Genomic DNA, 13,313 nt, shown 5'->3' with positions numbered 1-13,313 from the left:
TTTGTGTTCCCAGCAGCACCGAGCGAGAGTGGCTCCACATCCCGGCCAACAGCCTCACCAGTACTCTGGGATTTTGGTCATTCTCATAGGTGTGTGGTGTTATCTCTTATTGCTTTAATTTTCACTTATTTGGTGACATGTAATGTGGAAACCTTTTCATATGCTTATTTGCCATTTGAATCTCTTTGGTGAGATGTCCATTGAGATTTCTTGCTCACATTTTAAGTATGCCATCAGTTTACTTAGTGTTGAATGTTAAAGAGTTCTTAGATATTGGTCCCTTATTAGATATGTGTTTTACATATATTTTTCCTAGGCTATGTTTTATCGCTTTATAAATTTAACAGTTTTTTTTACAGGGTAAAAGTTTTTAATTTAAATGATATCCAATTTAACTGGGCTTTGTTGTTGTTATTTTTGCACAGATTATGCTTTTGGTGCTGCATCTAAAAAGTTACCACACCCAAGATCACCTAAGTTCTATCCTACATCATAAGAGTCTCAATATTACATGTAGACCTATGACTCATTTGGAGTTAATGTGAATAAAAAGTATATAATCCATGTCTAGATTTGTATTTTTGCAGGTGAACATCCAGTTGTTTCAGCATGAAATTTGGATTTTTATATGAAGTCTTCTGATTTTAAAGGTTGCTTCATTTTATGTGGTTTTCTGATAGTAATGACAGTGGACAAACCGTAGCTCCCTCTCGTAATACTTATGTCTGTAGGCTTCGTTTATCTACCCTGGATCATTTCTACTTCCTGCTTCCCTTTCCTAGAATGTTCTTCACTCACCTATTGAAATCTTCCCATTTGCCTTACCTCGTCCAGTATTCTGAATCAAAGTATGTGTACTCAGAGGTACTCAGTTAATACTGAACTCTGAACACAGTGATACATTATGAGACCTAGTTAGTACTGCTCTACACCACTGTCTTTCCTCAGTCAGATTATAAACATAGGGAGGGCAGGAATTCTGTTTTTCTATTTTATCCAAGGAAGCTTAGCACAGATTTAGGAACAAAAGATATTCAGCAAGACTTGTTGATAATTTCAGACCACATGGACTTTGGTCCTGGTTTACCAACTGTCCCTGAATCTTTAGGAACAATATCTACCCCCAGAGTCTTGATGAGACCCTGCCAAAGATTTAAACACAAACACACAGCCTTGCCATGGCATAGGTAGAATGGCAGCACCTCTAATTTTGATGACTGATTTAGCTTTATGCTCATGCAAACAAGAGGGCCCTGACTTCCTGAAATGGTGGTGAACCTGTGGCACACGTGGCATAGCAGGCTATATGTATATTGAAAGCTCCAAATGGTTCTCTATTATTGTCCTCAAAGAATTATGAAAAGATTTATCAACAATACAGCAAAGTATCATAAATGCCAAAAGGTATTTATTTCCTCATGAGAAATAATCTACAAAATAAAAAGAATAGGTAGTTTCCTGGTGAATGGTTCCTTACTTTATACCCAGTTAATAGGCGGCTGATTGTGGCACTCTACATCTTTGTTTTCCATCCATATCATGCATTCCCATTTAAGGGTCACCGTGTACTCAAACTGAATGATGGTGGACAGAATGAATGGTTCTTATTTGGTATGAGGGAGCTTGATCACATGTGCTCACTGGCTTCTCAGGATTAATTTTTTCAGGGAAGGGAAGACTTCCTTTTTATAAGGACTGCCTAACTCCCATTCATAGTCCACCAGGCAAACCTCAGGCAGGGAACACAGGGATAGATGGAACCTAGAAAAATGCCTTGGATTTTTGAAATAGCTGCAGGACCTGCTTGTGAAACTTACGAAGGCTTTAGCATGTGACTCGCTGGAGGATAAGGCAAATGCTGGCTCCAGTTCTGCTATTACACTGCTTCTGCCTCAAGTCCTTCCTGTCCTTAAGACTCACAGATATCAGTCAGACTCACTCGGCTTGGGAATAGCAGTCTTGTCGGAAGCACACCCACACTTCCATCTCCAATCCTCCTCCAAAAAATGAGTAAGTAGAACTATTCCTGTCCTCCCTTCCTGGGAAAGCCCCCCAAGTCTGTATTGGGTAGAGTAGGCAGTGATCCTTAGTAGATATAAAAAAAAAATCATGTGTTGCTACTCAAAAAAAAAAAAAAATTCAAGATGCCACCTCTAGGACCTGTTTAAAGGATATTCCTACACAGACACCAGCCTTCCCTTAGCTGCCTAAACACCCTCTTGGAACATACTGTTCTGAGCAGTGACTCAGGGGCCCAGAGCAACCAGCTAAAAACAGATTAAAGACCACTGGTTGGTACTGATTGGCTAATATCAGGAAATATGAAGCAACGTGGTCTAGAAGTTCAACTTTGCTCATGCTGAGCAACAAATAACTTTAGCAACTGCTGGATACAGAGACTTAAATCAAAAACAGGAGAAAAATAAGACTCTCCTTAAAGTCCAGGAAAGCAGGTATAAGAGAGCCTGAGAAAGCATTTGGCAAGGCCAGGTGGTTCTACAGGTAAATCTGGTGATGAAAAACCAGAATAGACTTATTGTCCACAAGCTGGATAAACTCAACTGTTTCAGGTTTTGGAGGCACTGGTCCACTTCTTGGTGAACTAAAACATTACCCACCAAATAAAGGGCAAGCGATCAAACTTTCTGAATGCTGGTACAATTTTAAAATGCAAGAACTAAAAAGAGATCTGACTTCTCCACAGTTTAAGATTTCATCTTACACTGTAGCTGTGTTTTCATTTCAAGTATCTCTTACATATAATTTCGAGTATTTTTCTTCACGAGCATTTCATATCCTTTAATCTGCTGTAAGGCAAAAATTATTAGATCCATTTTATAGATATAAAAATACCGCACCTTAAAGAGACAGAACAGCAAGACCCTGGCACAGGAGCACAGTACACAGAGGTGCAGGAAAACCTTGCTGCCTTCCCTGTATCGCACCCTCGTGCTGCTATCTCACCAAGTGAAGCAACTGCCTGAAGCCAGTTTGTGGCGGAACTTCGAACTCTTTTCACTAGAGAAAAGCAAAGTCAACACGCTTTTTCCTGACTCTTCTATAGCTGTAGCTTGAGTCCAGTTGTTCTGGTCACGGCCTCTCATTCTTTTGGCAAAGGTTCTAGCTGACAAGATTTATTGTGTGGCCTGAAGAAGCATGCTAAGCAATGTAGGTTGGAGCCACAAGGGAGAACTTTTTGGCCCTTTTAGAACAGTTTCTGAAGGCGGATTGGACAATCAGTCCCCAAACTGCCTATTTTGGCTATGGCTGCTCAGGGTTCAAAGTGAAGTAACAAGGGCCCCTTTTAAGTCTCTAGTGAGAGATCACAGTCACACTAAGGTTTGAGAACGCACAGACACAAAGGGCACCGGGCCTGTCTTTATGGCCAGAGGCATGGAGGTAGCACTGAGCACTGCTAACACAGCCAGCAGAAAGGGAAACTGAGATCACACCAATGAGTTCAATGGACTTGGCTACTGATTTACTAAGCTACCACAGTCTCTGGGGTTTGTGAAACTGAAAGAAATTGCTTTTCATGCCCAGCAGCCAGCGCCGGCAGTAGCCATTACCACAGCCATCTCAGCAGGACAGTAAATCAAAGATGACCAAGGCCAAGCAGCAGCATGTTAATAATTGTGACGCCCCTTTATGATGATGATGCTTAAAAATTCCACAGCAAGCCAGCCAAGCTCCAAGTTTAAGGAGAAGTTTACATCACAGTCGTGACAGATGGACCCAGAGTACATTCTCGTAGACTGGCTGACTGAGACCCTAGGCAGGTGGATGTTGTACTTACAGTGAGTTGGGCCGGGTAGGTTTGACCACATCCAGGTCTGGGTCACTGCAGTTCATATTGGGCTGCAAGCTGCTGCTGGAATTAAGGATGCTGTTTGCATTTGATGAGACAGATTCCAAACTGGAGTTTATGATGCTGTTCCTTTGTTCCTCTGGCAGGGAAAAGATCACAAGTCCAGTGTTAGTATTATTGCATAGTGATAGTTTGTTCCTATTCAAAATTATAAATAATGAGGCTTGATTGAGATTTTCAAAGCTTAAAAAAGGCATAGGGAAAAGCAAATTTTGCAGTGGGAAACAAACAGTACAAAGGGAATGGGTGACATGAAATTTTAAGGGGAAAACCCTCTTCCTTTTGTAATATGAGCCAGCCTTTTCCTAAGAGTGGCCCTGCCACTGCACTCCAAGTTGTGCTACCTTTTAGTGGGTACTCAGAACGCAGAGCAGTCTTCAGAGACTGCTTACACTTAGCCATATCCCCTTGGCTTCTGTGACACTCCCTCTTTATTATAAAAAGCCTGCCTGTCAGGCTTCCCAGCCTATGAACTACCTCTAACTCTACAGCTCCTCATCATCAAATCTCTTATTTGGCCCCCAACTTCCTTATGTCTAAATTTCTGACCCGATCCCAGATATATCCTTGTGTTAGCTCTAGCTTCATGTGTTGATCCCTAACTATCTGTGACAGAACTGTAAGCGGTTACACAATAGTCTGTACACACAAAACAAAAAACTGAGTCCATGGTCCAAGCAGATGTCCCTTGCATGCTTGGTGAATCTTATGAAGCCAAGAGGGAGAAAACCTGAGTTCTCTTCAAGAATTCGTCTCTGCTTGGGTGTGTGGGTCAGGCAACTTCCACTCTCAGATTCTTGGTTAATGAATCTACAAAATGGGGAGAAGCAGTCGCCTAGCACAGCTTGCAGAGCTGTCATGAGGATCAAGTGGGATCATACGCAGGAATGTGTTTTGTAAACTGTAGAATACTGCTCAAAGAAAAGAACTTTCTGTCTCTTCTCATCTTGGGAAACTTGGAACCATACACTGAAAAACGTTTGGGGGGTAATTTAGTTCAACAGCACGGGCACCACTGGTACAGCGGGGTATTGCAGACGTACAGAGCCATTCTTCACCCTCATTTGTCTCAGATACACCACCGGCATCTACGGATGTTTCTCACAGAAGCTTCACGTGCCAAGAAATAAATGGGTTAATTCTTACTGGGCTTTTTTGGACAAGAGTTAGACAGGTAGAGTATTCCTAGAACAGGGTAGAATCAGTGACATGGTGATTTACAGGTCAACAATTGAACTCCCTTTAGCCAATAAAGTGATGTCATAAGAAATATTTTCTTTTTGCACTAGTCATGTCTATAAAAACAAATTATGCTTATGGAATGATATCAGAATAATTTTCACATTAAATATACATACTCACACTATAATACCGCCTAATATGTTGGCAAATTCTTAATTCCCTATAAAAAGTCCCAAAGAAGATATAAAAACCCTGTGAAGTTCCTGGGAAATTTTTGAACTCTATATAGATTTTGAAAAAACAAAACAAAACAGTATATTATTAGAGTTACTGCTGAGATTCAGAGCTAGTCATAACTCAAGGGTTTGAATTTCATATAGAAACAATCTGATAGAAAGAGAAACTATAACTGTTATATAGAACAGGAAGAATAACAGCCTGTAAACCAGAACTTGCTACTAGGAAGAGAAATAATCATCAAAATTTCTAATTTGGGGGCCATCAAGAGAATGAACTTAGCACCTGTTACTATCAATCAGTACAAGCAGAAATCTCGTCACACAGAATGTTCAAACCAAGATTCCTGAAAATTGTAAAGAGCCCAAAGTAGAACCACAGAAAGAGGGAGAGTGAAGACAACTCTTCTTTGGCTGTCAGGTGAAGACTTTTCTGCTTTATAAGAGGAAGACAGGTGAATAATCTTACTCATTCCAGTTTGTGAACTTGAAGGGTCAATTCTGCATGACATAATTTTCTGAATTCTCAGGAAACAGAGAATAACTATAATTTGCATATCTCATATGACTATTTTCATCACTTGTCTACGAGAGAGTTAAGATCCTACAAACCTAAAATAACACCTTTTAAAAAATGTACTAGCTTTTCTACATGGTTATCAGGACATTCTGCCCCATTATGATTTATTAGAAAAGAGAAATACCTGAAATGAAACTTCCTCAATTTTCACTTACTTAATTAATGTTTATTGAGAAGCTAGTGAATACCAAACAAGGTCACCAGACAGTTAGAAGACCTTTACATTATTTTTTGAGTATTTTATTTATGGGTATATTTAAGTATTTTTCAATTGGTCTATATGTCTGTCTTCAGTGGTCTATGAGCAATTTTAAGACAAAACCTTGAAACCACATTTAAAACAATATAAAAAGATGTTTTACTTTATAAAATGTTACCACAATCCTGATTTTCACAAAATGAGTCCAAAAACTGGATGTAGACAATGTTTTAAAGAACACATCTACTACTAGAGCATTAAAAACTAGGCAACTCTATGGCCTAATGCAGGAGGGCCCAGCAAATGGAACATAGCATCTCTGTTTCTAACCTGCTAGGGAAAAGAGAGGTTAGTGGAAAACAAGGCCTTGGCCCACAACGGACTAGCAAAGTCAAGAGAATAGAACAGAGCCTTCACCCAAACAGAGCTTGCAGATTAACCAGAATCAAATTGACCGTTTTAATGGTTATGGCAAACTACCCCAAGACAAATTCTTAAGAATTTGGAATAAATTAAGAAATAAAGAGAAAATGATTCCGTTTTGTCATTCAAAAGAGGAGGGATTTTTTTTCTCCCTAAAGGCAAATAAGTACCTGCTCCCAACAGAAAAGCATGAGAACAGGCAGCTCAGAGGCTTCTTTTGAGTAAAAATAAACTAAATCTTTCAAATAACGGAGCTGGACTTCACTGAGTCACTGATGAATCAGTCCAACTCTGGCATCCTCATTAGAAAGTATAGGAAGGACTGATGGCAATTATGTCGCGAGAGGGGAAATAAATTACAGGTTGGTGGACTTAAAAAAAAAATACAACAACCAGTTATGAGTCAAATCAAGATCACAGTGACCAATTAAATGACAAAGAAAAAAAGAATGTCCACTACTGAGCAGGGCCTGGAACAGGCTGCAGTCAGTGAGAATGCTTTCCTTTCACAAACATGTTCGCCAACGAGAGTGTCTCTTAATATTAATCAAATGAAAACACACTGAAACATAAAACGGTCCAGAAATAAGGAAATGATAAAAATAAGCCCCTAAGCCATTATAAGTAGGTATCAGTAATGTGCTGGGTGCTTTCACAAACATGTATTTTAAAGCACTGACAACTGGATATGAACTTGTTCCCTAGTGATGCGAACTACTCAAGGACAGGCACACACTACCTGGTCACAGGTATCCATTCGACTGAGGGTAATGTTTACCACACATTTTTGGTGCCTACCCCATGCATCACATATACCAAGATGCAGTTATAACATAAATAATAAATATGAGAATAATATGCAATCCATTTTTCTTTGCTGGAACAGAAAAAGATAGTTTGATTGAATTCTTCAGGTGCTTCAGAAAAGGATCACTAATTTCTTTGTACCAAAGTACTGCTGACAGTGGATAGCATTTTTATTTTCTGTACAAATCAAGAGTGGAAAAACATGAGTATGCAACCAAATCATTACAACTAAAAAAGGAAAACCACAGAATAATTTTGGTGATATTGTACTTGTTCTGGGGGTTGCCATGGAAATCTGGGAGCTAAGATACTTCATTTTCCATATTTACCAAGTGACTCCGACTCATTTTAATGGCAACTCCATCACACAGGGGAGGGAGACAGGTTGTCTGTTTATCACAGAACCCAGAGGCAAGGCCAGGAAAGCACATCACAGCCAAGCCAAACTCATACATCTTGGCAGGCCTGAACATGTCTGGCCCACTGAACACACAGAAATGGAAGGTAAATATGAAACACAGGTCTTCAACATCACTTTGGAGGAGGTTTCCCATTGACATGAAGTTTCTCAGAATTCAGGCTAATATGTTATCTTTTCAACATACTCAAGAGTAAAGGTTAAAAAAAAAAACAAACAGAAGGAAGAGGGCTGTTCTTTAACAGCTGCTCATGACACTCAGAGCCAAAAGCAGGAAACTCTTCCCATGATCAAAGAAGGAGAAAGGGGAGTTACCAAAAAGATGTGCAAAGACACAGAGCTTTCTACCAAAAAATAGGAAAGCACAAGAAAAATATCCAAAGGCTTTCCTGAACTGTGGCTGGGAGAGGTGTACTTTCTCCTGCTTGTTGAAGTTTTGCAATGAAGTCTGTAATGTATCATCTTGACAAGATAGGATGATAATAGCGTGGCAGCTTAATGAATTTTGCAATAAAAAATGATGAGTGCAGAGCAATTTCTGAGTTTACCATCTCTGGGAAACACCCAAGTACATGTGAAGCTTGGAAGCAAACTTTCTGAAGCACTCCTTATTTCCTATAGCTTTGGTCCTGATACAGTGGCCTGCCAAGCCACAGTAAATATGAGGTGGTCTGATTTCATGATGAGTTGTCTCAGTCTCTATCATAAAAATAATTTTAAAAACCAGTTTTGATAATATGTTTGGGTATATAAAAACAGTTTAGGCAATGTTGTATTAAAAAATCTTAAAGAGCAGGTTGGGCAATGATGGACTGAACAATGAATTGGTAAGTGAAAAATACGGTCAAGCTTTTCATTATGTACACAACACCTGATATCAAAGCTTTTGGCAGGTTATCTTCAGCAAAACAGCCTCTGGTTTTGGTCCTATGTAGGCAGAATGGGGAAGAATGCTGATAAAACTAGATTTCAAAGGAAATGGGGATAGCATTGAGCAAACCTACGATTGAATTCATTCACAAGAGTGAGACATGGTTGTACAATGGAGATGCCTGGGTCTGAAATATCACCACTAAAAACAAACATGCTCAAAAGAAAGGTAGGAGCAAGCCTCTAATCAATGGCTGAATAGGAAGCGGACTCTTTGCCTACTTGAGGACCATTTTTGAGTACAGCTCCCTATCATTGCCTGGTACCTAAGGGAGCCCGTACAGAGGCTGTTCACTCCAGTGCTCACTGGGAAGAGGAAGCTATGTCCTTACTTATTTTTATACCATGACTCATGGCAAAATGGACTTGAGATACTAAATGGAAGGTACGATTAGGGAGTTCTGTTTTCAGTAACTTAAAAATAAGTCAATACCTAATAAATAAGCATTCCTCTGCAATTTAGAAAGTATAAAAAAGCATACATGAATGCCCTGCATGAGCACTCTCCAGCTGTGTTTATCTTGGCATCTAAACACTCAGTTGTTCTGCTATATTTTTTCTTTCAACAAAGAAGGATCATATTGCAGCTAACCCTGCATTATCGGCTTTGTTCACTTAGCGATTATGCCAGAGACATGTGCCTTTAATGTTTTTTTTTTTTTGATACTGAGAATCGAACTCATGACCTTACACTTGCCAGGCAGGCGCTTAAGCTGCTGAGCTAAATCCCTAGCCCCTAAACTTTTTTTTTTTTAAATTTAATAGTCCATCTTTAACTTTTTCTTGACATTGGCTTTCCACCCATCATTTCTTTAACTGCTATATCAACTATGTGGTTTTAAGTCACACATAGTAACCACACATAATTAAACTAAGGGCCAAATTACACCTTCTGCAGCCTGTGTGACAATAGGACTCTATGTGAATAAATATGTCTTCTGCCAAAGCAAACAGGTGTGTCCAGAAGGCCCGTGATCTCTAGCGGCAACCTGCAAAATGGCCCAAGCTACAGCTTTGGCTGCTCACAGAAAGGCATTATGTAAGCCACTGGATGGCATGAATTTCCAATCATTTTTCATTTAGGAAGACACACATGAGAAGGATATAATCGAATTCTCAGTTTCTCATTGGGCTTGGGAGAGGGTCTAGGATGCATTAACTGAACTAAAGAACTAACCATAGCTATAATTCCTGCAGCTAGTTAACATGATCCATGTGAAATAATGCCCAAGAATCCTTCCTCTCTCCACACCCACCAGCTACAATGTAATTCAGGTTGCTAGTGAATTTGCACTCAAGCACCAAATAGATTCCTTCTGGAACCAGTGTTACTCTGCATCTCCCTCATCACAGGCCTCTTCTTGGGAATCCATGGGCTCCAAAGGAGGACTACTTCCTGAATTAACTGTCAGGTAAAACTACAACCTGCTGATAATCATAATCACAGCTAACAGCTATTATGTACTTACCTTGTTCTAGGCCCAGTGTCAAGTACTTCACATGCACTGGGCTCACTTACTCAGGTTAACTATTCTCGGGGGCAACTATTATTAACGTTAGATTTTACAGATGAGAACAGGGAGGCTCAGGAAAGGAAAGCAATGTTCTCTAGACCATGGAGGTAGTGGGTGATAGAGATGGCCAATAAAACAAGTCAGTCTGGCTGTAGACCTTTTGTTTTTAACCATCCAAATCCTGACAGGGAGTCGCAGAGACAGTCAGATAATGACAGACCAGCAATCTCTCTGCTCCCACCTTGCTAAATTTCTCTAACTTCAGTTAGTATGGACACCACCATATGCTTTTAAATATACAGATGACCAAGTCCCAGTCAAAATCTCCTAACTCAGAATAAGGTCCCTGCAATCTAACGTAGACTCCAATAGAAAAATCACTGTTCCAAGAAGCTCATTTCAGTATTTTGGTATAAATATTAAAAACATGAGATAAAGCAAATTATAAATGTCACTTTGTGACCTCTTAGAAGAAGTTTAAAAGGTATAAGTCCTCATTGCTAGTTCCTTCTAATTCTTCCGGCTCTACTTTCTACAGCTGACTTGGAGAAGTGCAGCGTGGATGTCAGGACTTCTCACTCAAATGCTCTAGTCCAGCTTCTGTTGGATACATCTGTGTGGAAACTTGGAGATTAAACAGTAATCTCCTCTGCTGCCATCCATCTGCCAGTGCAACTGAAAAACTTTGCTCTAATCTTGTTTGGAGGTGATCACGCAGGAAAGTGAGTGCCTTGGCCCAAGATTCTAAAGCCACCACTGAAAACCCTTCGCAGAGTCAGAGATCTAGTCAGAGTCGCTAGATCAGGAGGGAAGGCTGTCCTGTGGTTCCATCCTGCTAGTCTGCATATTAAGGAGCCCATTCATTGTGGCTCAGCTGCCCCCATGGTGGCTCTGGAAGCTGAGACAGATGGCTTTTACTGCTTCTGTAACTCATTCTATCAAGGTTTTCACTTCTGTAGCTCAAGAACAGACAGAGACCTCATGGAGATAATATGCAGAGAGAAGAGGCCATATGGGCAAATTCCTTTTCTGCCATTTGCTAATTGTCTGGCTACTTAACTGCTCTGGCCTCAGTTTATTTGTCTGTAAAATGTGGATCAGAACTTGCCTCTCAAGACTAACTATGGGGATAAGATGAGGTCATGATAGGTTTAACAGCCCTCTAGGCATATGACAATTTTACAAAATTGTTACTGAATGAGCCTTGAATCTTGTTTGGCTCTTCATCAGTTGCATCCATTTGTCCTGCATCAGCCACCTAGCTTCTAATAAGCAGGCTCCAAGTTCAATGCAAGTTTACCTTCCAGGCTCATGAGGAAGCATTTTCCCTCAGAAATAAGGCTGTGTTTGGAGATGGTCGTGGTGGTGGCAAACCCTGACAGAACCAGCTCTCCTCTGGAGCTATGCCACTCCTGAAACTTGAAACCTGACATACTGGTTAACAGCACAGCTTTGAAGTGCATGAACTGGGTACAAAGCTACCACTCTTAGGCTGAATGGCCCTGAGTATATGATGTAATATAAATTTTATTTCCTCCCAACTGAAAAGTATGGATGTTATCAATATCATAATTTTAAAGTTTAAATGATGTTGCTTCACATGCCTAGCACAAGCAACCAGTTGGTAAGAATGTAGTTACATAAATTAAACACAGATAAACAGAAAACCAATTTCTATGGGAAAATGGTTCTCAAGTTACATCTGGGGAAATTCTCGTTCCATGGCCTCTCATACCTTTTAGAGACAGAGGCACCCACGGGATCTTGGAAAGAACTCACATCTGCTCCATTCTACACTACAGGCCTCCTTTCTGTCCTTTGGGCTAGATTAGGACACTCATTTCTTCTGGTATCTTTCTCAAAATTTCCTCTTTTAGAAAACTCTCCTTAATGAGCTATAGACAACTGTGATATGTAGCCCACTCTTCACTAAAATAGTCAGTGGTTTCCTGATGATTTGCATGTGTTGCTATGATGCTTTTTAAATCTCACTTTCTCCCATCACTTTCATGGCCCTTTTCCCTGAAGTTTGCATCGCTCAGGCTACTCCATTTCATTCCAACCCCCATGTCCACTGCACACTGCCTGCAGGAGAGAAGTTATATGCTGCCTTGTAACTGACTTAAATCTCCACCTAGCACATAGCAAAAGAAATCATGTGGCTCGTCCTTATGGGAAGACATCACTGTTATCAAAAAGACAGTTTTACCTTTAGGGAAAAAGAAAAAGTCATCAGACAAGATTCCACTCATTCCCACAGATTAAAGCAGAAAGCTGTGGGCAGGTGCCTGAGTTACACAACCAGTCTACCTGCAGAGCTGGAAAAACTTCTGAAAAATGAGACTCACATTTGTGACTGTCATCTAACATGCCAGACTATTTCCATGAGTCTAAGATAGGACTGAATCTACAGATTTCTCAGAGTGATCCTCAGGAATGTCCTTTCTGAGAAAAGGAAGGCAAATAACAGTTCAAAGCCAGCACAAATTCACCCATGACAGGAACTAATGGGCTGAACTTCTGCACAGAACAGGGTCACTGGAGAGAGCGGGGATAAATGTCTGCTGATGGCAAACTTCTGGAACCTCCAAGGGAGCCAGCCAATGGGGCTACTCCAGAAGCTTCAGTGCCATTAAGCATCTCAAGTGGACTGCAAAGGGGACTGGCCAGTAGAATGAAGGGAAAATATTAAACTGTAAGTACTTCACTGAGGAGATAAAGGAGCATAACTGGACTGGAAGGAGATCACACAGACGTAAGGAGAAATGAGCTTCTGCAAAACAGGACATAGCAATTCTGAAGGTATGTGCCATGTGTGCCTACACTGTACAATTCACTAACAGGGTTTTGGCTCTAGGGCAAGAATCTGAAGAAAGGCAAGGTCACATCAGACCTGGACAAGTGTCACAATAAGTTGAAAGTGCACAGCATGATACATTAGTGGTGAGTGTTCACTGCAACATAAACAGCCCCTCACATATTCTGAACCCAACACCAGCCAAGTAGATAAAAGAAATGAGTTTGTATATTTAAACTAAAAAAAAAAAAAAAAAAAGACTGGAGTCAGTCCAAATTAGGAGCCAAGTCTGTGGACTCCAGACTAACGGTGCACATTCAATAATAGGTGGTAGACAAAATTCTACATGGGATGTGATC

General features: G+C 40.3%; 1 protein-coding gene across 6 annotated transcripts in view; it reads right to left on the bottom strand.

The window, feature by feature from the left end:
• Arhgap26 (Rho GTPase activating protein 26) overlaps window positions 1–13,313 on the bottom strand; it is a 410,930-nt gene that overhangs the window by 72,542 nt on the left and 325,075 nt on the right. For all 6 annotated transcript variants that reach the window (XM_003477293.4, XM_023560545.2, XM_003477294.4 and 3 more), the window contains exon 20: window positions 3,797–3,947. In XM_003477293.4, coding sequence (XP_003477341.1) covers window positions 3,797–3,947 — 151 coding nt within the window. The remainder of the gene's footprint in view (window positions 1–3,796; window positions 3,948–13,313) is intronic.

The sequence above is a fragment of the Cavia porcellus genome, unplaced genomic scaffold (genome assembly GCF_034190915.1).
Source record: "Cavia porcellus strain 051 isolate PalLab524CR breed Dunkin Hartley unplaced genomic scaffold, mCavPor4.1 scaffold_21, whole genome shotgun sequence".
In the NCBI taxonomy this organism is placed as follows: domain Eukaryota; kingdom Metazoa; phylum Chordata; class Mammalia; order Rodentia; family Caviidae; genus Cavia; species Cavia porcellus.
This window is presented reverse-complemented; position numbering and strand designations above follow the sequence as displayed.